The sequence below is a fragment of the Filicampus tigris genome, chromosome 11 (genome assembly GCF_054856515.1).
Source record: "Filicampus tigris isolate MCC_2025a chromosome 11, RoL_Ftig_1.0, whole genome shotgun sequence".
Lineage (NCBI taxonomy): Eukaryota > Metazoa > Chordata > Actinopteri > Syngnathiformes > Syngnathidae > Filicampus > Filicampus tigris.
In genome coordinates, this window is record NC_141227.1 from 4,561,279 (window position 1) to 4,588,414 (window position 27,136).

At 40.6% G+C, this 27,136-nt stretch overlaps 2 protein-coding genes and 1 long non-coding RNA gene across 4 annotated transcripts in view; 2 read left to right on the forward strand and 1 right to left on the reverse strand.

Annotated features, from left to right (window-relative positions):
* LOC147139488 (serine/threonine-protein kinase VRK1-like) lies at window positions 1-23,116 on the forward strand. 2 transcript variants are annotated; one of them, XM_086044849.1, is made up of 13 exons: window positions 1-209; window positions 1,897-2,031; window positions 3,524-3,579; window positions 3,680-3,749; window positions 4,109-4,196; window positions 4,354-4,462; window positions 5,591-5,683; window positions 7,122-7,254; window positions 13,523-13,643; window positions 14,371-14,429; window positions 19,262-19,440; window positions 21,144-21,314; window positions 22,836-23,116. In XM_086044849.1, exons 2-13 carry the CDS (start codon window positions 1,902-1,904, stop codon window positions 23,019-23,021), a joined length of 1,395 nt encoding a protein of 464 aa, XP_085900975.1. In that variant the 5' UTR covers window positions 1-209; window positions 1,897-1,901; the 3' UTR covers window positions 23,022-23,116. The 2 variants fall into 2 exon arrangements, with proteins under 2 accessions (XP_085900975.1, XP_085900976.1); XM_086044850.1 differs by lacking the exon at window positions 1-209 and adding an exon at window positions 691-897.
* Window positions 23,103-27,136, reverse strand: part of fancl (FA complementation group L) — a 31,699-nt gene continuing 27,665 nt past the window's right edge. Inside the window, exons 12-14 of the mRNA XM_086044851.1 lie at window positions 26,433-26,549; window positions 24,513-24,584; window positions 23,103-23,584 (exon numbers count right to left, since the gene is read on the reverse strand). Of these exons, the coding sequence (XP_085900977.1) occupies window positions 23,549-23,584; window positions 24,513-24,584; window positions 26,433-26,549 (225 nt within the window). The 3' untranslated portion in view covers window positions 23,103-23,548. The remainder of the gene's footprint in view (window positions 23,585-24,512; window positions 24,585-26,432; window positions 26,550-27,136) is intronic.
* LOC147139490 (uncharacterized) lies at window positions 23,219-26,925 on the forward strand. Its single transcript, XR_015088618.1, has 3 exons — window positions 23,219-24,694; window positions 26,442-26,551; window positions 26,797-26,925. It is a non-coding gene; the product is annotated as an uncharacterized LOC147139490 (long non-coding RNA).

Below are 27,136 nucleotides of genomic sequence, written 5' to 3' on the forward strand. Positions count from 1 at the left end.
CAAGTGTTTTTTTCCGTCTTGTGATTGAATGCTATTGTAGCGGGAGGGAAAACTTTCAGGAAGTGCTCGGGGGTCCGTTTTTAACCTTTCCTTGACGTGTTTTACAGCAAGACTTTTGACAAAATTCACATTCAAGAATTTCTGAGGACGGCACATTGTTACATTCTTGCTCAGGAGCAAACGTAACACACTGATAATTCCCTTTGCAGGTCGGTATGTATTTAACGTTGCTTGGGGACTAAAATGTTACCCTCATGGCTAAGTTAGCTGCTACTTTGACGTGATTTGGCCATCCAACTTTTCTAGCTGCCCCCCTGCAAGCCGGACTTAGTTGTATCAACTGTCAAAGGAATACAAATGGTTGAGTTTATCATTATGGTTAGTGTGCCGTTAACTGTGGCGATGCTGCGAGTTTTGAATTTGCAGTAATGCTACTCGGGCAGCAAATATTAACAAAAGAAAAACGTTTTGTGACGCGGGATATAGCATAAGCATATCTCGGTTGACTCGGAACGAATGTCATTATTTTTTGCAGTCCAAACAGGCGAAACATTTAACTGAAAAACAATGATGCTGGAAATCCTCGACGTGCTTGGCTTTGGATCGATATGACCCAACACAGTTATTCGTGTTAATATGTGAATGTTAAATTAATGTATTGGCTTTAAAATGTTATAATGAAATAGGGCTGCTCGATTAAGCTATTTTGAACCGAAACCGAATTTTCTGGTTAAAACGATGTTAAAAACATTCAAATCGGCACGTTCGATTTTGTTATTTTTGGTGTATCTAAGCCACCGTAGTGTCCTCTGCATTTCCGCTTCCCCCCACGAGTGCGCATACCGGAAAAACTACAACACCATCCATGGCTACCGGCGATTCTGCTATTTTGCTCAGGCAAGTGAGCGTTTAGTTGATAAATCGGGCAAATATAGATATAGTGTTTGCCCGGCATTTACAATACAACCCGCGAGCAAGTAACTCAACGTCTGAAAGCCGTCCCTTTTTTCTCTCCTCTACAACGAACCTCTGGCCAGCCGGTGCATCCGTACTTTTAAGAATGACTGTGCATTGTATTATTGAGTGACAGTTTTGCACTAATCATTGATTTATGTTTAAGTAAGACCAGGGATAAGGGTGAAAGGCTAGTCACTAGCTGGTTGGCAAAATTACTGGCTGACAGACTGTTTGGTTTACAGACTTGACTGTCTACCTTCTCTCATGTTGATTATTTCGTTTCAGATGTCATATGCCCTTTCATTATCGGTTTAATTAAGAACAGATCTGAAATCTATTGTGTAAAATGCTGTTAATCCCAATTGATTGTTCTGTGTGTATTAAGTTAAATTGACTGGCATTTTGAGTTCAGAGAAAGAAAAATTAAGTTTAAATAAATGACATTCAAAATACTTCATTTTTCATTAATTTTTCGTAAAATCGGGTTTGAGAGAAAATAATCGGGATTTTCTTGTTAGGCAAAATCGAACAGCCCTATAATAAAATGTGAAACACTTGCTCACATCCTGACATACAACTTTATAATAACCGATTGACGGAGAAACTGTACAAGCAGCCTTGTAATTGCAAACTTTATATCACAATTAGCATTGTTTCCAGAGGGAAAATCTCTATAAAATATTTTTTAAATGTGTTTGTTCTCACAAATGCTCGGATGAACATCTTATAAGACAAACAGCAGCCTTGTTACGATTGATTCAATGCCATGAGAATTCTCACAAATAAATTATGATCACCAGTTTATTTTCTTCACAAGAGTATCGTTTAGGCCAATCTGTACTTTGCAGATTAATTTGTAATAGGTTTTGTATGATTTGCCACACTTTCTGTAAAACTGAGTATCCTTGTTGTGACACATCATTTTTCTATTATGTTTAGTTTCAATGACAGCTCCTAAAAAGAGGGCGTTACCCAAACCCCTCCCGGATGGCTTCATACTAACTGACCAGGGGAAGAAGAAATGGAGGCTGGGGAAAATCTTAGGTCAAGGTGGCTTTGGACTCATCTACCACGGTAATCAGAACACTGTCTGATAACTGCTCACTAACACGCACACACAGTCCGATAAATATTGGGACAGCAACACGGTTATCATCTTTTCAGCTGTAAAGACCACCACAATGGCATTGGAACGAAACAAAACATGCTTTAACTGCAGACCTTCAGATTTAGTTTGTGGGTAACCCATCCAAATAAGGTGAACGGTTTAGAACAGCCATGTACAATGTTCGGCCCGGGGACCAAATGTGGCCCACAGTAAAATTTTATCCGGCCCGCACCCTCTGTAATTGAATTAATAACGTCTGGGCCGTCTGTAGCCCTGTTGACCAGCGTATTAAATACACTCTAAATTTCGCATTTACACACAAGAGGGCAGCAGCACAGAAAGTGCCGACAATTTAAGGAAAGGTGGTATTTGGACTATTTTTCACTGAAATGCACAACAACTGTGTCTGCCTCATTTGCAAGGAGACTGTTACCTGTTTCCCTGTTTTTAAATCTAAAAGTTCACTGAACATTAATTTTCAAAAATATGCCATGTTTCAAGTTAACCCTGGCATGTACTGGTAAATATGATGTACAGTGGTACCTCTACTTTCGAACGTCTCTTCATACGAAATTTTTAAGCTACGAAACGCTTCAGCAGGAAAATATTGCCTCGATTTACAAAATAAATTTCAGGATACGAAAGGTAAAAGTATGGGCTGATACTCCCAGTATGGGCTGTTACTAGCAGTATGGGCTGCGACCCGCAGCTCCGGAGTTTCCTGAACGCAACATACTCATAGCTGCTCTGCCATTGGCTAGCCTAGCAACTTCCTGGCATCCCATTGGCTAAGAGGGACCTCTACCGTATGTGTGCAGATAGACAGGTAGATAGATATATATGTGATAGATACGTCTAAGCAGCGTCCTCGTCATTCGCCCCTCGGGCCATGAGGTGTTCCGATAGTTTGACGTGAATTAGAAACGAGGAAAACATATTTTCCTGTCATAGAATCAAAATGTTAAGAGAACATTTAATTGCCACTTGTTATTAATGTTTGAAATATAATTTGCACTGGTGAATACTTATACTTATTTCCCTCAGCTTCAGAAAACAGGTCAACCGTGATTGGTTGTTACCTGAGCCTTGAGCAGTTGTCAATGTCATTTTCAGTAGACAGAAGTGACAAAATGGCCGCCCCCGGAGATGGCTAAAATCGGGTGGATTAAATCTTATTCCACAAATGCAATATTTATCAGAATGCCTTGTCTCAACTAGTGGGCTTACATAGAACATGTTCTTGGAAAAAAAAAATGTTTGGGTTTACCTCCCCTTTAAGGATCCTTCCTCAAAAAGAAAGGCTTTACACTCAGTAAAACTTGTTTCAAACTTTGGTTTTCTTCAGAGGACAGAATACTATACATATCTTGATTTGGGCTTGTTTTTCAATATCATGTATGACTTACGCCTGGACTGTGTTCAAACTCCTCTACCCGTCTCTCTCATAACATTTTAAAGCATCCCAAGACATTGGCAGCCCCGTCTCAACGGATACCGACTTTGTGGTAAAAGTGGTAAGTTTTAATTCGTAAATATGGACATGTATAGTTTATTTGTTTGTATCATATGGAATTAGCTTCAAATGAATGCATTTTGATGCGATGAATTGTGCAGGAGTACCTTGAGAATGGCCCCCTGTTCTCCGAGCTCTGCTTCTACATAAGGGCAGCCAAACCAGAAAGCAGTGAGTACAACCATATTTTTAGGATGGCAACAGCTCGCTGGAACAAAAGTAGAGCTCTTTGTGCGTGCGTTTACATTTGTTTACGTACCCCAAATGCAAATATATTTATTTGAATGCATTGCAACACGTTGAAGGACACATCTTTATTCTTGATTGAATGGCTTTGGACAGCAGCCAGAATCTGAGGTTAGGAAAATGTTTTTGGTATAATCAACCTCGCTTAGTAGTCAAGACTACTCACTCAATATCCGCAAGGATAACTGAGTGGAGCCACCTGAGATTTCTGATATGTGAATGTTCTGAAGTCATCTAGGTTGTGCAGCTGCATATCCTCAATCATTTCTGTCACTTTGTTTTAGTGCAACAATGGATGAGAAGTAGAAGACTTGACCATCTCGGGATCCCAAAATACTGGGGATCAGGGCAAACTGAGTATAATGGCCTCAGGTATTAATGTGTTTTTGTTCTGGATGGTGTTAATGTGTAAGTGGAGTTGAGTGGTGTTTAGTAGCTTTTTACAAGCTCGAGTTTTGACACATCTATCTTCCCAGTTTTCTAGAATGAAAAGTGAAAACCATTAGTTCCTTCCGGTCTTTTTGTTTAGGTATCGTTTTATGGTTATGGAGCGACTGGGCACTGATCTACAGAAAATCAGCGAGCGTAACGGAGGTCGCTTTAAGAAGGCTACTGTGCTCCGAGTTGGTCAAGTACTGGTGAGTAGTGAGACCATCCTTACATGAAAAAAAATTTACCTATGTTTTTTTTTTTTTTTTATAAATAAAAGTATGCACATCAAAATGCTTAAATCGAGCCAAAGACAACCTGTGACACCACAAATATTTTTTCGAAGTCACTTTGGCAAAGCTGTCCAACTCAACATGGGGACAAATAAAAGAGCTAGTAGAAAAGATGTGCGGCTGCAGAGATCTCTGATTTGTGATGTGTCAAAATCAAATCAAAGCTTTAAATTTGCCCAAAGCTATAGTGTTGGAGGAGTAATTGCTTTGCAGATGGAAAACAACAATCGGTCGGTCATTTAACAAGACACAAATACAAAGAAAAAGGACGGTCTCATTTCAACTACCGAGTAATGAAAAAGAGCATTCTGAAATGGAGGACCAACCAAATAGCAATTTTTTAGAGTCAAGAGTAGAACAAGAGAAGGATGGTTTACACCAGCTGACGGCATGGGTCTAGCCCACATACAGTCGATCATGTGACCTACTTGTATAAAAGCAGTACCATGCTAGTCCACTCAAGCTTGCCTATATTCTAGTTTTTAAAAAACATGTAAACACGCGCAATTTTTAAAATTCAGAATATCATGCCTGGATTACTCACTTTCCAACCCGAATATGCCTCGCATGTGTACGGCAATCGGAATATCCCAAATGCACGGGACACTCTGCATGCTCAATCGCAAGGAATCTTGGTCTTTGTAGTACAGAAAGTGCTTGTCAACGCGACATCCTCGCCGTAGCGATTCTGGCTGCAGTACATTTTTAGAGTTCATTTTAGGATACTTTATTTATTTTGAAGTCTTTAAACGGCCTTGCCCCAGCTTACACCTCTGAGCTCCTCCACATGCAACATAATTGATTGCTAATTATTTTGTGAACCCCAAGCTACTGTTCATGGATCACTCCGTGGTTCCCATTTTGAGATCAGTTGGTCTAGACGCTTGAAAGTGCAACCGGTGCCCTGGTTTTGACAGATTTCGGTTAAACCGACTCCGTGGTTCGCATTTTGAGAACTGTTGGTCGAGACACTTGAAAGTGGAACTGGTGCCCTGGTTTTGACAAATTTCGGTTAAACCATGACATTCTGTTATTCTCCTTTAGGTGGATATATTGGAGTATGTGCACGAGAATGAATTTGTTCATGCAGACATCAAAGCGTCCAACCTCATGCTGGGTCATAGAAACCCTCAAGAGGTTAGTTTACTCCAGATCTTTTTCACTTTCAAACAGTTACTAATTTCAAATGTATACCGTAATACTGCATCTGGTGAGGGGGAAAGTTCAACCAAGAAAAATGAAATGCTTTTGTGACCCCTGGTGTAAAAAGACATCGGTCACAGCTAGGGTTGGGCACCGAGAACCTGGCATTGAGTGGAAGCGGGTCCATCATTCCGGTTCTCCCGGAACCGTTCAGATTTTAGAATGTCGGTGCTAAGTTTCGATTCCTAGTTAGCCGCGTGGAAGAGCTACGAATGAAGTACGACCGATTTAAAAAAAAAAAAAAATAAAATAAATTAAATAAATAAATAAATAAATAAAAAAAATAAATAAATAATAATAATAATAATAATAAAATAAATTTAAAAAAAAAAAAAAGAAGAAAAAAAAAAGGCCAGGCTTCTGCCGCCGAAGCTGCATTGCAATAGCACGGAAACTCGCCCCCACTCGAGTTGTCGTGGTCTTCTCGGTCAGTCCCTTCGCTCGCTTCGTAACGGCTGGTAAGCGCAGCGACTCTGGGTGTGCGCCCGGCCCTTCCCACGGATCTACACAGCGGAAGCGGCCGCTGGGACACCGCGGTGGCAGCAGTTGCCCTTTGCGGGGTCGGTGATCCTGCCCGGGCCGGCCCGGCTGGCTCATTCGGCCGACGCCTAGCCATAGAACTGACGCGATACAGCTTATGACCCACAAGTCAGATTCAGCTAAGTACGTCTAATGGCAACATTGAGCCAACAGGTTCAACATACAAATGCACATATCCAGCTAATGTTTAGCTTTTAGCTTACGCAGCTCAGCATATACATAAATACAGTACATACAGATACATCATATGGTTACATAGACTGCTTAGATTAGACTTTCCTTGCTTGCTCTTAAAATGCAGCGTTGTTTGTCATATATATTTTCATTTTAAAGCAAGACAAGGTTAGCCAATCAATTGGTGTTCAGTAGCATGCTTTCAGTAACAGCTGCATTATTGTATTGTCTTGAACTTCTAAAAAATAAAGGTCTTGTGAAAAATAATACGAAATAATAATGCAAAAAATGTATTGAAATAAATATACTGGTTAAAAACAGTCCTTGAATAATCCATGGTAAAGTTCACAAGTAGTAAAAGTTAATGAAATTGAAGAACAGAGAAGTTCATGTGATTTGTCCAAAAATAACTTTTTTTTTGTTTGTTTGTTTTTTGTTACAAATCGGAATCGAGAATCGTTAGGAACCGGAATCGAATCAAGGAACCGGAATCGGAACCGGAATCATCCAAATTCAAGCGATGCCCAACCCTAGACACAACATTTTTTAAAATTAGTATCCAAATGCTGGACACATTTGTCATCATTTCTTAATTAAAAAATACGGCACTCTTGGCGTTTTTGTAACAATTAACATGTCCTTTTCTTGTGCATTGTAGCTCTATTTAGTCGACTATGGGCTGGCCCGCAGGTACTGTGTTGATGGAGTCCAAAAAGAGTATAAGGAAAATCCCAAAAAAGGCCACAATGGAACCATTGAGTACACCAGTCTCGACGCCCACAAAGGTGTTGGTAGGTTTGGATTACTGTTAGATTAGTTTAAAAAAAAATCTAGATATATTTATGTCCAAACAAAAAGCTTTGACCTACTAAATAAACTCACAAATACCGGTAATACAAACATCTGCACAGCTAACGAGATTCAAAACTACACTAATTTTGCTGAAGAGAGACCTCCCTAACATTGCGGTTTTCAGTCTTGTAATTTAATGGCGTATAAATGTTGTTTTTCTATACTTAAAATCCATGTAAATTCAATTCAAAGTGTAATTTTCAATCTCTCGTATTGGATCTGTTGAGATCGTTCGGGTTGATGATTCTTAATGGTTTTCCTTTAGAGAGTACGTCATACTTTGGGATTTCAATTAGGGATTTGTTCATAATTGTAAATATATTCATTCAGGATTTTTTTTCCCCAAACACACAACAATACTCTTAAGTTAAATTTGGCGCCTTACATTCTAATCTTTTTGAGCAAACTACTTTTGACTTCAAAGTGCAGTATTTTCGGGCTTCTAAATTCAAAGTCTTCTGTAATAATGTTTAAAAAAAAAAAAAGAGAGAGCACATTTGTCAATGATTGTCTCCCAAACCAGAGGTCGTGGTTTTGATTCCAGGCCCATGTAACCATGTTGAAGTGTCCTTGAACAAGATACTGAACCCACAGTTGCGCCTGATGCTGCATCATCAGTAGGTGAATGAGAAGTCAGTGTGACATGCTTTGATAGCCATTTAGGTGGAAAAGCGCTATACAAGTGAAAGAAAATTTTAACAAGGTTGTTCTGTTGTGAAGTAATGTTTGTAAACGCCAAGGAAACAAAACAGTGCTTAGTACAGTGCTTTGTAAGGACAGGGCATTAAACAAGTATTGCTCTTCAAACCAGTTTGCAGGACATAGCCTGAAGTGACTTCATGGCTGGTATAGTTATTGTAGTATTTGGCAAATCTCCATAGCAGCTTCTCCTCCTATAGCATTTACTGTATTTGAACCCTGTTAGTCAGTACGTGTAAAACACTTTGTCCGCCTGTCAGTCGCCACCTCCCTCGACTGATATTGGAAAAACATTAACTGGCAAATTGCCTGCTTGCATCCTTCTTCTCTCGTTGACCATCGATTGTCCATCCACCGCCCCTGCAGAATTTCTCAGACACAGTCTCTGTTTAACAACCTACTAATTAGCTGAAGTCATAACCTGCAACATGCATTCTTCCCCCTTTAATTGGTGACTTTGATGTTTAGTTAGCAGGATGCATGAGCCACACACGGCCTCCAAGCTGGCTAACTCCATCACCAAGCAGGTCAATACTGTATTCTTGGTTCACTGTCAGCATGGTGTATGCATAAAATAATACTGACCTGTTGGCAATATCTATTGAATTCCAAATCAACAATTTGAATGGAGTATTAAATTATGTACAGGATATAATAGCCTAGAACTTATTTTTAGGGAGACATTGCTTTGAAATTTTGGTTTAACAAACTCATAAATCAGGCCTGTGGAAAAAAATATGCTTCCCCTGGAAAAAAACATGCTCGTAATTTGGCTATGGAGACTTGTTAAACTAAAGTGTGTGTGTTCTCAAATTATCATCACAAATGTCTTAAAACTGGTTATCAGTCTAGCTGCCCATTTAAGGCGGAAGTCATCAAACATTTTCTATACAATACGGCAATATGTTCTATGTAGTGGTGCAACGGATCACATAAGTCACGGTTCGGATCGGTCACGGATCGGATTGTTTTTCGGTTCAGAAAAAAAAAAAAAAAAAGATAGAACTTTGTCTTTTATTTTATAAAATGCTTTTGCCCTTGTGATTAGACCAGTGGGAACACTCAGAACATATTACTGCAAAAACATGTTTGACTTGACTTCCACTTCAAAGGGTGGCAAGTAGTCACTGTGCTGTTGGGTGACATGGCATCTACCACACTGAACATGGATCACGAATAGCAAAGGAGAAAAACATAAAACTCTAAAATCATCTCGGAGCCTTCATGCTCTACATTTGAATATATTCGAAGTTTAAGTAGCCGGCCTCAATGGGTGTGGTTGCAAGAGGATAATTGATGACAAATTGAAGAGACAGATTATACACAGCTCAAAAAAATTAAAGGAACACTTTTTAACCTGAGTATAGCATTGCATTTTTTAAACCCCTGGGATCTTGATCTGATGAGTTAAGTAACAGATGGGGTTTGTTAATTAGTTGCAGCTGCTTTGGTGTTAATGAAATCAACAACAGGTGTGCTAGAGGGGCAACAATGAGATGACCTCCAAAACAGGAATGGTTTTACAGGTGGAGGCCACTGACACTTTTTCCTCATCATCTTTTCTGACAGTTTTTCCATTAGTTTTGCATTTGGCTAGGGTCAGTGTCACTACTGGTAGCACGAGGCGGTACCTGGACCCTACAGAAGTTGCACAGACAGTCCAAATCCTCCAGGACGGCACACCAATGAGTGCTATTGCCCAAAGGTTTTCTGTGTCTCCCAGCATGGTCTCAAGAGCATGGAGGAGATTGCAAGAGACAGGAAGTTACTCTAGGAGAGCTGGACCGGGGCGTCGAAAGTCCCTTAACCCGCCAGCCGGACCGGTATCTGCTCCTTTGTGCAAGGAGAAACAGGATGAGCACTGCCAGAAGCCTATAAAATGATCTCCAGCAGGCCACTGGTGTAAATGTCTCTGACCAAACAATCAAACAGATTTCATGAGGGTGTCCTGAGCGCCCAACGTCCTCTTGCGGGCCCTGTGCTCACTGCCCGGCACCTCGGAGCTCGACCGGCATTTGCCATAGACCACCAGCATTGCCAAGTATGCCACTAGCTCTCTGTGCTTTTCACAGGTGAGAGTAGATTTACCCTGAGTACGTGTGACAGATGTGTAAGGGTCCGAAGAGGCCGTGGAGAACGCTATGCTGCATGGAACATCGTTCACCATGATCCGTTTTGCGGTGCATGGGTCAAAGATAGTCAGGGGAGGCAATGGAGGGACGCACATACCTCTACAGCAGGGGTGGGGCAATTCCGGCCCTCAACATGCGCTGCATGTTTTATGTCACCCCGGTGCAACCCACCTGATTCAAATGATCAGGATCGTTATCCAGCTTCTGCAGACCTTGCTGATTATATGAAAAATTGAATCAAGTGTGTTGCAGGAGGGACAGATTGAAAACAAGCAGGAGGGCCGGAATTGACTACAATTGGCTCGATAACGGCACCCTGACTGCCATTAGGTATTGGGGATGAAATCCTTGGACCCGTCGTCAGACCATAGGCTGGTGCAGTGGGTCCTGGGTTCCTCCTAGTGCATGACAACGCCCGGCCTCATGTGGCAAGGGTATGCAGGCAGTACCTGTAGGATGAAGGAATTGGTACTATTGACTGGCCCCCCACACTCGCCTGACGTAAATCCAATAGAATACCTCTGGGACATTATGTTTTGGTCAATCCGCCGCCACCGAGTTGCACCGCAGACCGTCCAGAAGCTCAGTGATGCCCTGGTCCAGCCCTAGGAGGACATACCACAGCACAACATCCGTCGTCTCATTAGGAGCATCGGGCATGCAAACAAATGCTTGGGGGCCATACAGACCATTGAGTACCATTTTGAGTTGCTGGAATGAAATTTCAGCAGCATGAATTAACCTGCCGCATCATTTTTTCACTTTGACCTTCGAGGTGTCTTTGAATTCAGCCTGCTGCAGGTTGACAGTTCGCAATTCCGCCAAACGATGTGGCATCATTTTGTTCCTAACATATTACCCAGTCTATTTCAGGAGAGAAAAACAAAACAATTTTTTTTCACCATTGAGCTCTGATGTGTTTTCAAAGTGTTCCTTAAGTTGTTTTGAGCAGTGTATGAAATGGTAACCAAAAAGCCCAGAACAACCGTCAGAGAACTTAAAGGCAAATTACAAGGTCTTTGGTGGTGTTTAAACCCAAAAAGATGAGACAACATAATTGGACAACATGTTTTTTGGACAACAGTAATTGTCTTGTTGTCCAATTATTGATGGCTTTACTGTATTCTTTTAAGACTCCCTAAAAAAGACACAATGAAGGACGAAATTGATCATTGGAATTTTAGTGCATTTTAACCACGGAACTTATATACAGTATGAATGGACTAACAATGGCTCCTTGCATCTAAAGCTAGAGGGCACCCATCTTATGTTGCCACTGTTGAAAGTTCTGGGTTTTTTTTTTCATTGAAAACACTTTCAGCTCCTGTTTTACATATCTTATTCTTTTTATATTTATTTTTTACAGCTGGGATAGGCTCCAGCACTCCCCGCGACCCTTGTGAGGATAAGCGCTGTAGATAATGGATGGATGGATCTTTGTCGTTTTTCTATGTCAATTGCTGTCTGCACTGAAACAGAAGAAGCTCTTCAATGTCGTACAATTTTTGTATAATGAGAATAAAGGCATTCTATTCTATTTTACGCCAGGATCCTTGTATGGAGTAATGAGAGCCTCTCTAAGAACAAACTTCACTGTTTGCATCGACCGTTCATAGTATATAATCTCACTATCGTGAACCGTGACACACAGAGGTTAGGTTCACATTTCACGGCATTTTTTTTTTTTTTTTTTTCATTTCATTGTTGATGGCTCTTCTGACAACGTGAAGGACTTGAATCGTTAAGTAGCACTCGAGGGATATACAGCACCTTGTAAGAGAAAATTTGTAATCTGATTGTTACCGATGAAATGTGCACGTGGCGCTGTACCAGACTTATTGGTACAACAGCTCGCCACGCACTGTGACATTTTTGCCACAGCGACAGAAAATAATGTGAAAAGCGGCAGAGAAATCAATGTATTTAAATAAGATGAACTTAGCTAGTGGCAATGTAAAATGGCTGCCGGCGGCTTTATTTCTTGTGACAGCACGTAAGCGACATTGTTAGCCCGTTTTAACACATTGGAAACTTTTTAGGGATCTTTCATGATCATTCCTGAAGTTGAGTTTGTCGTGTTGTTTTCCCAAGCAGTTAAGGGCAATGAGCAGATAGTTTAAACAGCCTTAGAACACTTCTCATTGCCTTCTGATTCTCATTGATCGTTTAGCCTCCCTGCCTGGTCCAGACAATTTAATGACTCAAGTGAAAGCCAACGAGTGTTTTATTCACTCAACACATTTTCATTGTAGCAATTTCCTTTTCTCTATACTTTCCTTCACAATACGTGCATACATCATGCCATTCAATGCTCACTCTGAAGACGGAATGCTTCAAAGATGAATAAGTTCAAGATTTATAAATGCCAACACATTTACAACTCCAAACCTGTTATCGTGCAGTCAGATTACCACCATGCCGTTGATTATCTTGTCCTGGGTGGCCAGGACCATGCTTCCCATCAGACCTCCCTGTTGGCTGGAGAGAATCAATGCCAGTCATGGCTCAGGGAGGAGATTTCTCCCTTCAAGTGAAACCAGTCGATACGTAATTTCTCCAAAGACGTGTGACGGCCATTACTGTATTGAGTTGCTAAATCTCCCCGGGCTCGACCCTTCTGGATGGACTTGGTTTTCAAGTATTGATGCACTTCACAAATTAACGTAGACCCATGCAGTCTCTTTCACATACAATAATATGCAAACACTTTTAAGTTCATTACATTTTCTTTTTAAATACTGCACATGCTTTAATTAGTAACTCAATTAGTGATTGTGATGGATTTAAACACAACATTTAATTTAGGGCTATTCCATTTCAAAATTTCTCGAAATGTAGTACTGATATACTCTATGTTTTACTCAATAGTAAAACATTGGGTTGGACGTTAAAGGCAACAAAAAATATTTTTACAAAATTCAACTGGCAAAATAGGGCGACTGGTTAGCACGTCCGCCTCACAGATCAGAGGTCGTGGGTTCGATCCCGGCTCCGGCCTCCCTGTGTGGAGTTGGCATGTTCTCCCCGTGCCTGCGTGGGTTTTCTCCAGGTACTCCGGTTCCCTCCCATATTCCAATAACATGCATGGTAGGTTGATTGGACACTCTAAATTGCCCCCAGGTGTGATTGTGAGTGCGAATGTTTGTTTGTCTCTGTGTGCCCTGCGATTGGCTGGCAACCAATTCGGGGTGTCTACTGCCTGTTGACAGCTGGGGTAGGCTCCAGCACTCCCGCGACCCTTGTGAGGATAAGCGGTATAGGCTTATGATACAATATGCTTTTTGTTTCATTGATGATATTGAACAAAAGTAAAAAGGGATGAAAGTACAATCATATAAAATATTGCTTATGTCGCATCTGTTTCTTTTTTCCTAAGCTCCATCAAGACGTGGAGACATCCAGATACTTGGTTTTTGTCTTCTTCACTGGTTATGTGGGTCACTTCCCTGGGATAATGATCTCAAGAACGCAGTTAAGGTCATGGAAGCCAAGGCTAGGTAGGTCCATACAATCTTTCCTCTTACAGTACTCGCTTAGGATGCCTATAACTGATGAATCTATCTTTAAATCAGTGACTGCTAAATGAATAGTGTCTTGAAGTAATTGAGGAACATACTGTATTGTACTACTTAAGACCAGCACAGCTGCTGTTGATTTAGCTGCTGTACAAAGGACCGAGGGATACACAACAACCTTTTCATGTAATGCAATGTCATTTTAAGATTCAATGCATATGTATTTCACAATCTTGTATCACTTTTTCGCCATTTCCTTGTCTATATTCCATATTCAAAACTGCCATTACCTTCTCAGATCTCCATAAAGGCACTGAAGAACAGACAAAACCACAACAGACAATCTTATTTGATGCTCCATGTTACGGGTCAAGGGCCCCACATTGTGTTTTCCAGGATTATAAAACTAGCACAGGCCAATTCAAGAATACAAAATTGCATTTAAGATTATAATTTGCTATTTTAGTTCAACCATCAGATAGCATAGCACATGTACCACTCATATATTACATATTAGAATTGTCAGTAATCCAATTATGACTCTTCTAGATATTGTAATAAGAATGGCTGAATAATTTGCTTTGATATAGCTCATTGCCACTGTGTCCTTTCCCCAACCCTACTATCTCCTTCTAAATAATGTTTCCCCTCTCATAATGTTTTCCCTCCTCATTCCCACACTGTTTTATCTGTCCTGCTTGGTGCTTAGACTGATGGATAAACTGCCAGAGTCTGTCCAGCAGCTTTCAGTAAGCGGAACCAGCACAGGTAAGTCGCAACAATCTGAAGTTCCAGACTTCACTTGTTAAACATGACATTTCGAAATAGGAGTTTCTTCAACTTGTTAGACAACATAATGATCTTAAGGTTAAGCATTCCTCTGTTGAAAATATCTACATATCAGTCACGTTACTTGAAAACGGTGAATTGTTAAACTTTCAGGGCGCCACGTCACAATCACATAGTTAACATGTTAAACTTGAAAATTACAATTTTGGGCCCTATAATCTGTTTTTGTAATATTTTGGAGACGTCAGCTCATTGCTTTGCTGACTTCGAACATTAGAGGCTCGAATTAGGCTAGAGTTAGGGGATGCATGTTCTCCACTTTAGTCATGAAATCAGACAACTTGTTGCCCCTGTAAACATAAAGTGTGTCGACATTTTCCCCATGGCGCTATACCCATTTCAGCCTATTTAATGTTCATTTTTTTCCTCTTTTTCCTTTCCTCTTTTTAAATTTTGGTCCCGTATTATTGAAACAAAAACTGAATTTATTAGAAGCTAAAGAATACATCTCAACCAATGGTGCCAATAATTATGCAGGACAGTGTTGGTAAGAAGGAGGAGGCCATAATACATTTACAGCGGAACTTCAATTTAACAGATTAGAGCGGAGGGGTCGTCTGTTAAAGCTGATTGATGATTAACCCTACACTAACACTAACGTTGGATGATTTTCACCCACACAATTTTTTATGTGATATTTTGTATTGGGGAATTAAAGAAGACAACTTCCATTTAATGAAAATTCTATTTTATTTTGGGATATTATATCTAGTTAAATGTACCTGACATTAGTGATAGTGTTATTAATTTTAACATTGGTGTTCTAGGGTTAAGATGACCGACTTTTTTTCGTGGCCTAAAAACACCCTAATCGGTACAGTAAAAAATGGTTTTGTATTTGTGTCGTGGCATAACCCCCCCCATCACAGCGCAAAAGTAATTATAAAGTTTAAAAGGGAACAGTGGTGGCGGTTGATATGGCTTCGCGAGCATTATGACTGGATGCTATGTAGAAGGGCTTGAAAAAAACATCCCCACATTGTACGGAAGTCTTGACAGTGTAACATGTCGAGAGACTTGTACACTATGAGTTAACAGCTGTAGATATGAATATGTCGATACGACACGCCCCTTTTCAGCTGCTTGCCTATGCTCATCTTATGTCCATGCGTTATATTACCTTTGAAGGGAACGTCGCCGGGTTTCCATGTAGACTTTTTAGTCATTCCGATTGAAATAATTTCGATTGATGATCTGTGATCAACTATTTACACGGGAAGTGATCTATTCCGATCTGCCGTTTACGTGCTCCGCTACACTAATCAGAACAGACTTTTATCACTCGTGACACTCGATCGATCTAAACATCACGTGATTTATCAAGATTGAGTGCATTCATCTACTTAGCACAGTTTGTTGTGATTGATTTACCACTTTTACTAAAGCAACAGCTAGATTAAAAACAAGTTCCAAGCACTTTAAAAGAAGTTCTCCCGTCACTGATAAGCTTTGTTGGGACGTTGCCATTTTCAAATCTGTAGACGATCTAGAGGTCAGGTCGGGCCTAAAAAAATTCAGCCCGACCCGACCCGAGCCCAACCAATTAACTTGATTTGCAGGCCCGAGCCCAAAGCAAACCCACAATTTTATATTTTTTTTGTGAGGACTCAGGAGGAGAAGGAAAGGGGGGGATGCGTCAGTCAGACCCGGACAGAGCACTGCTCCGGGAAAAGGGACTGGTTGCGATTTGTGTGATCACATTTGTGACGATGCCTGTGCATCATAACAAATTAAAGCCTGTCTTTTGTAACAAATTCTCCCAGTTAAACAAGACTGTAAGATACATACATTATTTAATAAACATTTATATCTTTTATATTTGTGTGTCTGTTCTATCAGGTGTGATAGTTCATGCTTCATTTCGTTGGCAAAATGCAGCAGCCCATTTGACATCTGACATTGGCAGAAAAAAACCGCAAGATTTTTTAATGTTAAAGTAATATATATATATATATATATATATATATATATATATATATATATATATATATATATATATATATATATATATATATATAATTTTTTTTTTTTTTTTTTTTTTTAAGTCCGCGAGAGACAAGCCAGGGTCCGACCCGACCCGAACGTTATAATTGACATTTTGGGCCCGACCCAAAATTCCTTCCGGGTCGGACTCGGGCTTAAGATCTTACCTCTAAAACGATCACGTCACTACGCATTTACGTTATTTAAGAGAGAGCATGATCGATTGTACTGTTTACATGATATGTGTTTTGGATTGTCAAAAGAATACACCACCCTGTGAATCAGAATAAAATTTTATTTGGATTCGGCCTTTTTATTCCGATTGAGGTTTTATAAGGAGCGTATTCATTCCATCGGGTCATTTGTTTTCATTGTAATCTGAATACAATGTAAACCATGTAAACCCTCATGACAACAGCGGTGCAACCCAGAAATACATGTACCAGTTTCTGTCTGTTGATTGTGCCGCAGCGTCGGTAAACAACACCAACCAATTGTGAAACTAACAGACTGACAACTCTTGCACAAAGGGGCGTTTTGAGTGGACTGAACATTATTTACTGCCCATTGGTTCAGGGTCTGTTAAATCGAGGTTCTACTGTTCCTGGTCTACTAGCAGACCACACAAATGCAGGCAAAAATGTCAGAGTGAAGATGGGCATAAACCAGTATTTAGCTGAATCTAGGGGGTTTTGGTGCCTTGCCAAGGTCACTTTATCAGTTGTCAGAATGGAGACAAGCATATTTTTCTTCCAGTTTTCCCAAATGTTTCTCAATGTTCATGTTAAATAGTGAATAAATATAAGAACCAGGGGTGCACATCATTTTTTTCATGCGGTACTCGCATGAGTACCAGGAGATTGTCTTTGGTACTCAGTAGTGGTCCAACGGACGGATAACATAAGTCACGGTTCAGATCGGTCATAGATTTAGAGGATCATTTTTTGAATGAGCAATAAAAATAAAATAAAGAAAAAAAAGCTTGATCCTTACCAATCAAAGATGATTCGTTGCACTACACCACTAGTGTGTACAGGTACGCAAATGCGCTTCATGACGCAAATGACGGTACGCATCGGTGATTTCTGTTGCGCATGCGTACCTGCGTATCAGTTATATGCACCCCTGTATAAGAACCCACGATAAAATGGACGTTTTAAGTCCCATCTCTCCTTGAGGTTCAAAGTACTGTAGAGTGATTGTACAATGGAAACTCATTCCACTGACATGTCATAACAAAATCGCACTTGTTTTATTACTGCTTATAAGGAGAAGTTACGTGTGTGTATGGTTAAGGACCGAATAGTCCTCTGCTGACAAAGCCCAGCTGCCTGCCACAGATAAGACACAGGGTATGTATCAAACTGAGTGCGAGTTACATGCTGACTATGCTTGAATAACTCCCAGAGAGAAGGCACAAGAGTCCTTTGGTCAACCGATTTCACCCGTCCATCAATAACATCTCAAGCTCCCATAACTGGTTGAAGGATCAAGGAAAGAATCTATATGGGAAAAGACCTTCTGAATGTTTTCAAATGTAGCGGAGTAATTTCATTTATTTAAAACTAGGTCTATCTCATGTTCACCAGACAGACAAGTGCTTCCACTGTATGAGAATAACTTTTTACAAAATACAGTATGCCTGTCTGTGGGATTGTTTGATTTGATCGACAGTTGTATGTCAGTATGTTGGACTCTGAGTTTGATTTGGGGTCAGGATCAGGGGTCTCGAACCACCAGGTTGCAGATTTATTTTTAATGTTTTTGTGAACTGGAGACCGGGCTGGAGTAGTTTTGTGTAATTCACATGATTTGTTCACACAGACAAATCTTCTGAGTGACCATATTTAACCAAATCACTTCTGGAGTTGATTCTTTTCTTTTCTCAGCCGTGAGCGTGCCTCTCACAAGGATCTTAGTAGTTGTCAAATCTGTGCCACAGCTTGCGAGGTGGCCACCTACTTCGCTGCCAGGTGCTTAGTGCGGTGGGTGAGCGCGGAGAGATCTGCCAACGAGGCGGCAAGCTCCATGGTTGGACGGCTGGGTCAGAACAGAAAATAGAGCTTGCTGCCCAGTGGCAGGCCGAGTAGGACTAGAAATAGATTAATTTTCAGTCAAATGGAAAATATTGGCAACAAAATCTAAAAAAAACCTGTAAACTCTTAACTTTGTTGGAACGTCTTTAAGCATATTTTTGTAACCTTGGACAGATCTGTGCCTTGCCACAATTCTGTCGCTAATCTCCTTGGGCAGTTCCTTCGACCTCATGAGTCTCATTTGCTATGACATGCACTTGGGCTGTAAGGTCTTACATAGACCTTTCCTAATCAACTTCAATCAGTTCAATTAAACACAGCTGGACTCCAATAAAGGAGCAGAACCATCTCAAAGAGAATCAGAAGAAATGGCCAGAATCTGAGTTAAATATGAAGGTCAATGCAAAGGTTATGAATATGAATACTTATGACCACATAATATTTCAGTTTTTCTCTTTTCATAAATTTTCCCCAAAAATCTACATTTCAGTTTTTTAACTGTCAAGATAAGGTGCCGAGTATCCATTAATGATGAATAAAATGAACCTTTTTGATTTTGGCAAATGGCTGCAATGACACAGAAAGTGAGACATTTCAAGGGGCCTGACTGCTTTCCGTACGTACTGTAATGTAGCTTCAAGTCAGACCTACAAGACAATAGACAACAACATGTAAAGCAACTGGTTGCCTCTGGGACTTGTTTGACATGAACACTGTTGCTCTTGTCTTCAGCTGAGGTGGCTGCCCTGCTGCTGTATGCGAAATCTCTGGGCTTCCAAGACAAGCCTGACTACCAGCGCCTCAGGCAAATGTTGTCTTCTGGAACCAAGGAAAAACTGGATTTTTCTGTACCTCGTGGAGTCGGGGAGAAGTCCATGTCCAAGGTGCTCGATCCACCCACCAGGGGCAAGGTGAGAACATCATCTCAGGTGTCCTAAACGACCGTGCAGTTGTACGTTGACTTACAAATGGGCCAACATGTGAGTGAGTTAGTCTTGTAATAAGCCAAAACCCGTGCCCAGAAGCGCACAGAAACTAACTGGCCACATTCTTGGCATCACTCACTAGGCCACCCTCTCAAGGCACACTTAGAATACAGCTGTTGTTGTTGTGGCCCAACTGGTCCCAATGAACAGTACTTAATGTACTTTCGGAACATTATTTCTTATGTATTACGTAAAACACTTAAAATACATTAAAAGAACATTTATTTCTTCATGTTTTGTTTTCTACAATAAAGTGCTGTTTTTCTTTATAAAAACATAAATTGTGGTGGTTTTTGGCGGGCTGAAATGGATTTGGCATTTCAATTAATTTCAGTGGAGAGTATAGATTTGAATTACAAGCAAATTGAGTTTCAAGTTTGGTCATTGTACGAATTAAACTCTACTTTTAGCCGAGCATATTCCAGTTCATTCCAAAAACAAGATGGCAGCCAACCACCAAACAGAAAACACTTGCATGTTCGTCTGAGCTTGCTCAGGTTTTCTCCAGGTACTCCGGCTTCCTCCTTCATTACAAAAACACGTATTTGGTTAATTAAGAATGCTAAATTGCCCTTAGGTGTGAATGTGATTGTGAATGGTTGCTTATATGTGCCCAGTGATTGGCTGGCGACCACATGTACCACACCCGTGAACCTAATGCGGATAAGCGGTCGTAAAAATGCGGATGGATGGATTGTTTTGCACTTTTGGTCATACTGTTGTGGCTGGTTGGTTTCTATTCTATTTTCACTTCCTGTTGGTGTAATTGCCCATTCTTGAAACAATAGTTTTTCGAAGATGCTATTTTGTGTTGGAAGGGTACAGTAAAGTGTACTCTTGGTGGTGCAAGGGCAACTTGTCTCAAAACAGAATGAGCATATTCAATGGACAACGTATAGTGAGCCTTTGAATTGTGACACATTTTTATAGTTAATGAAGGAATTCATTTTGCAAAAAAAAAAGAATGGACAAAAACGACCAATATGAGCCTTTCGGCTAGCCACATTGATTTCCACTGTCACAGCACTAGCTCCTGAGGGCTCACAAATTGATTCTTTATTCCGACGTAAAGTAATATAAATCAACATTTACTCAGCTTTACAGCACATTCAGCAGTTTGGCTGCTGGTCACAAGTATCCCAATTTGTGCCGCTGAGTCTCTTAACCTCGAGTGAGATGTGAAAGCAGTGAAGAGGGGGAGCATGTCGACCAGAGGTGAGCGGGTCCAACACTGGAGGATTCTCCTCCAATTCAGCGCAATCACTTCCCGACCCCTCAGGCCACCGTTTGAAGAAGTTGATGACACCTACTTTATATCTTCAATTATGCCCCCCTCCCGTTCCTCTCACCGTGTCATTTCATTTCCATGTGAAAGTCTTGGCCAGTTTGACCCATCTAGTTAAACAGAAGTGGCCATTTACGGGGCCGTTTTAGTGAAGAGAGGAAATGTCAGCAGAGACAAAGGCCATTCTCGGATTCATTAGTCACCGCTGTCGCCTGGTCAATTATTTCTCACACCATGCCGGCTCTATTGCCAAAAGGCAGTGTGTGTTAATATGAAAAGAATACTTTTTAGATTATTATTTTTTATTTTTATATTGAGATTTTTGTAATATTTCATGTCACAGAGAACGGCAAAAGCTCGAGGCCTCCCCAAAGCTAAGTCTGCAGCCATGCAAGTGGTTGTTGATGACCATGATGATGATGATGATGACGACCAGGAAGAGGAAGAGGAGGAGGTGGAGAAAAAGCCCAAACAAGTGCCAAGAAGCTACAGACGAGGGCCACCCCTTCCACAGGTATGGTCTGGACAAATGCTAACATGATTTGCTTAATGAGGTCATCGAGCATTAAAAGACCATATTAGAGGGAAGCTTTTGTTTACGTCCTTGGCTCTCTGGAAAGACACGACATCAATCCGAGCAGCAGACTGAGTGCAGGCACTTTCAAATGGCCAATGTTGACTATTATACGGTGGCATTTTGGAGGACCCTCAACATACTTAAAGTACGTTCCAACCGCAATCGATGAAAATCTGTTACGTAGAGACTACGACTGAGTGATTTCACACACAAGCAATTAACCTGCAATCTGTATTACAATAGGGTTAAATGTAAACTAAAGGCGGATGAAGTCTTATTTTAATATGAAAGAGTAATTACTACACTTATAGCTGTAAACTTACTAAAGACTTGACGTGCGATGTCAAGCGTTCATGACAACAAATTCTACCACACAAGTGAAACGTTAACCTAAGTATATGCTGTACTGTCAATCAGGAATAAAATCACTTGCACATTGCAACAACAATGCAAACAAATCTGTGGCTTGACCACTTCCAACACATCCAACTTTTCATGAAAAATGATAAGTGTGGGAAAAGTAAGATTAGACCTGCTTATATGATGCAACATCTTCCAATTTCAAAAACTGCTAAGAACCAGCAGTCGTTACCGCACATGGCGGTGACGCCTCGTTGATTAAATGAGGAGCAAAATCATTCCGGCTGGCTTCAGTTTCTGTCATGAACACATACACACATACAAATTCATACTCTTAATGTGACAACAACTTTGCAGAGGGGCTACCATTTTCAAATTCCCATTTTGACCGCACGATGAGTTTTGATTGGTCACTGCTCAAATAGTGTGCACATGACATTTTTCTTGTGACTTTAAGGGGCAGGGCCTTGGTGGGGTGGCGTTTGACGTTCGTGAGTCTGGGCGTGAGTTTTTGCTCACAGCACCTTTTCGTGTATTCAACAAGCTGCTGCCATACAACTATTCACTGAAATGATAACTATCACTGCATTAGCGGTTGGTAGCGACACGTTGCAATTCACATATTCTGTAGAAGCGGAACGCTCTGATGAACGGAGAACTTGTCCCCTTGTATTACAGCTGTCTGCGGCCAACTTAATTGGGGCTGAAATATGGTGAGCGTGCTGAGGACTTTAAGCACAGACAAGCTGTACAATAGTTGCTGCAGTCTGTGAAGTCACCTACCCCCCCCTTACCCTTTTTGTGTTTTTAATTTTAATACTGTGAAGCACCTTGAGTCACATTGTCATGTATGAAAAGCACTCGATTGATATACATTTAATGCCCACAATTTGCTTAAGTGTGTTCAGTTTTTTTTTAATGGTCTATCACAAATTTTCATTAATTGTGGGTCATTAAGTATGTACACACAGCTTTATTTTGAACTATTCTTTGAACTTGCTGTGTTTCCATTTTAATCAGGCTACTGCTAGTCTGAGATAATTCAAATAGCGTCTTTTTCAGTCACAATAAAGACTAATTGTTTTTATTCTTTTGCAGAAGAGCGAGAGGGTTCAAAGATCACTGAGGAAGAGGACCACATCTGTGAAGACGTACAAGGAAGAAGACAGCTCAGATGACGATGATGATGATGATGAAGAGGAGGAGCCCAGAAGCCAACCCATTGATGCGCGCTACATAAGAGGTCCCCCAAAAGAAAAGAGAGGTCGGCCTAAAAAGGTGTGAGAATGAGACTCCGTGTGCACGTTAGGCTGAATACTTGCAAGAATTTCTTACGCACCCCCCCCCAAAATAAAAAAATAAGTATTGAGCTTGAAAAAGTGTTTTCTCTTTATTTGAATGTTCCAATAGAGCAAACCCTTAAATTGCCCTCTTTAACACACAATACATTTCACAAGAGAACCCAGAAATACAGATGACCTCAACAGCATCAGTGCGAATCAGGAAGTCAAGAGAAGAGCCGTGTTTGCCACCCGTGTGCATGAGAGCTTGACTCCCGAAGATGCGTGCAATGGGAGAGGAGCGGCATGATGTGGGAGAGCAAGCTCCTTCCCCCCAGATGACTTGCGGCCAAGTCTTCAAGGCTGCCGGCCTTCCCTTCTGCTGGCTGTTGGACTTTCCTTGACTCAACCTTTTTCCCACCCCGTAGGAATTTTCAGTTCTCCCTTTTTGAACAGTGACTTTCTTTTTCTTTGGCTCTAATTAGCTTTTAGGCTGTTTCCTTGAGTTGATGTGGCTCGCAAAGCCACTTCTCAGGACTTCTGAGCTGCCATTTTCACAGTAATGGGCTGAAATAGAGGGAGAGCTCTGCTTATTAAATAGTCAAATGCTTTATGAAGGACACTTAACAACAATGCAATAAAGTGCACTCTCATTTCTGTCTAGCCGAGCTATCAAATACACTGGAAGGTAGTGATAGGACGAGAAACACTGGTGCATCAGCACTGTGCCGAGTTCTCAAGTGTGAAACCCCGTATTGGTGCGTGTATCGCTTTAACAAAAAATCATGTGACCAATACAGGAAGTGTGTCGTTTGGCTGTGCCGTGTCAAATTGTATCGAAATGTTGTGGGTTTGTTGGATGGAGATAACACTTTGGTTAACAAAATCCCATACATAAGTTACACGTTATCCCAAAATTGTATTCGAATTTTTATATATTACATGCTCATTTGAGCCTTTACACAAACAAGCAGATGTTGAACTCTTCCTCAACAACCACAATAAAGGTCACATTTTAAGTACAAAACTAGCAATTGAATAGATTTAATATTATTTGACAAAGTAATGTTGGGTCAGCATGCAAGTTGTTCCATCATATTGTTTACCTGCATTGATTTGATATGTACAGTAAAGGTCACTATCGAGTGACCAACGCAGTGTCAAATACAGTTTGTTAAATGTGTCGATAGACACTTTGAGGCATCATCATCCCATCACTACTGGAAGGCATGCACACAAATAAGTTCATTTTTGACTTTGATTCAATGACACGCAGCATTGACTGGCACATACTTGACTCACTCCTTTATGATGATGGAGCGAGTAGCTTCACTATGAATGCGGCACCTTTTTCTGCTGCCAATAGCCTTTCAGCAAAGAGAAGGCCATGCGATGTACTGAGCTATGCTAATTAAGCATGCTGAATATCTATTGACTACACAGCAAAGGCCTTTATGAAGGCAGCTGTCAGTCACGAGGCAGTGTGCACGCGTACCTTGCTGCAGTAAGGACACTCTCCAAACACCGTGTTGAAGCTTTGCCTGCTGGCGGGCAGCACACGCAGCCACTGGAAGGGGAAAAGACAAAAGACTACTTAGTCAAGTCGTCACCTTGAATTCGACGTGTCAAGTGATAACATTTGTTTAAATGTGCTGGATGCACGGCGCACTTAAAAAGGTATGCTCAGGTAATACTTTGTAAAGTTGAACATAAAAGTATTGCCACATTTTCCTAACCTTAACGGGCGGACTGAAGTTTATGGCAGTTGCAACATCCAATGTTATGAATTTACTCATATTACAAGGAACTCATTTGCTGCATCTTAAGAATATGTTGTCACCCAGGACAAGAAGGCACGCTCAGTTACCACCTAATTTAGCGGTTTTCATTTGTTCTAAATGTATATTTCTTTCCTACAAAATTTTACTGTAGTTACAAGTCTACTGCGACACATTCTGACTTGAGTTGCGTCCAGATTTGGCTTATGTGGCTGCCGTGGAAACAATAATAGAATTCAGGTTGGATGGACGCGTTAATTTCAATTTGGCATTTTTGTAAATAGTGTTGAAAGGAAAATACCAGTTAAGAGCTCAGTGTTGTGGGAAAAAAAAAGAGAAGGTATTTCTATTTTTTAACGCACATATTCAATCATTGATTTTGAATAATGTGGCCTTTGTTGTCTATAGATCTGTCAACTTTTTATTTGAACATTTTATTTCAAACATGTTTTACAAAAACAAATGGAAAAAAAAAAATTCACAATACAGTAAGGCCTCGTTAATTGCAGTTAATGGGGACCAGACCAGAGGGTATGAACAAAGCCTCAGAGTCAACTATCTCTTTGAAACAACACGTCTTTCCACAATATGGCTGCCGATACGGCAGTTTTTTTCTTTAATTTTGATGAGTACTTTTTGTGAACCTGCGATGCACTGAGGCCGCGAAGGAGCGAGGGATCCCATGTATCCCATGTTGAAACACTGGGTACTGCCTGTGCAAAAAGCATACCGAGAGGTTTACATTTACAGTATTTTATCCATCAAGAAGTGCAACTGCAAAATATCACAAAATATACTATACTTAATCTCCACAAATATACTCAGTTGTTCTTCCTTAAGTATCAAGTGCACATACTACATATGTACATCTACTCCCCCCTTTACTAGTACCCCATTTTGTCAGGACTAGTAGTATACAGTACATGCTCGAAATGACAAATAAAAGTCTGATTTGAAAAGAAGTGAATTTATTCACTTGAAGTAGTTTTATTCAGTATTTTTTTTAAAGTTCAAAACCATCTGAAATTGCTCTTTTACTTAAAGCAGAAGTCAACCCAAACATATTTTTTTCAAGAATATGTTCCTCGCTGGCCCACTAGTTGAAACACACCATTCTGATTAATTTTGCGTTTGTGGAATATATATTAAGCAGCAAAATGCACTAGTTTTTTTAGCGATCTCTGGGGGCGGCCATTTTGTCTTTTGTCGACTGAAAATGACATCACAACTGCTCACAATGACCAATCACGGCTGACCTGTTATCTGAATCTGAGCCGTGATTGGCCGTTGTGAGCAGTTGTGATATCATTTTCAGTCGACAGAAGACAAAATGGCCGCCCCCAGAGATTGCTAAAAACGAGTGGATTAACACTTATTCCACAAACGCAATATATATCAGAATGCCCTCTTTCAACTAGTGGGCTTGCATAGAACATATTCTTGAAAAAAAATGTTTGCGTTGACTTCCACTTTAAGTGTTGTTTTACGTATTATCCTACATTGTGTTTAAGTGCAGTACAACCAAAAAGGGGAAATGTAATACCTAGAAATATTTCCCAGAAGGATGGAGATGTATAGCGTATACAGTGTGCATACTGTGCGTAGTATTTCACCATGGCGTGTCCCCTAATCCATACCTCGTACAGGCACACCTGATGGAAGGGCTGACCACAGCGAGGATCGTTGCACACCTGGTCAGGGATAGCAGCTTCCAGGCGATAGGAGTAGCAGATCCCGCACTCAACACTGAACATCTGTACGTGATGTTGAAATATTACAAATATCAAGTAGTATTCTTTTGTCCTGTACCCCCCTCCCTCCCACAACAAAAGATACAGAGTAGACAGGTCTCTAATAATACAGCCTCTTTTTTTTAATCACAGCTAGCCATTAGATGTGGGTGGCAGATTTAAAAAAAAAAAAAAAAAAAAAAAAAAAAAAAAAAATCAGCATCTGGCCAACTAAACTTTTTTTTTTGTCTCCTTCCTGAATGCTAATGAGGCTGAAGCGTTGGTCGTGGCAGTGGATACAGAGTGGTCTTTCAAGTCAACTGCCGCGACAGGAGGGGAGAAGAGCCACCAGAAAAAAGGATAAATGGTTGTGCGTGATTAAAGTGATTGCAACAGCGCACGGAATTGTGCCACCTTTGTTGTTTTTAATAGTGCGATCCGTAAACAACCCAATTAGAGAAGAAGTTGTTCCCACCTCTTCACCAAACAAAATATGAAATGGCAACACACACAATAAGAGACAATAGTGGATATCCGCCCCCTTAAGAATTGACGCTCAAGCAGACACACAAACAGGAGTATGCATGCTGAGATGTGAAACGCACACGCAG

What these genes read in the sequence shown, in the direction of transcription:
- LOC147139488 (XM_086044849.1), top strand. Translation starts at nt 1,902, where the DNA reads ATGACAGCTCCTAAAAAGAGGGCGTTACCCAAACCCCTCCCGGATGGC. An exon ending in GGCAGCCAAACCAGAAAGCA is followed by an intron (nt 3,750 to 4,108) that starts GTGAGTACAACC and finishes ACTTTGTTTTAG; the next exon opens with TGCAACAATGGATGAGAAGT. An exon ending in CGACGCCCACAAAGGTGTTG is followed by an intron (nt 7,255 to 13,522) that starts GTAGGTTTGGAT and finishes TTTTTTCCTAAG; the next exon opens with CTCCATCAAGACGTGGAGAC.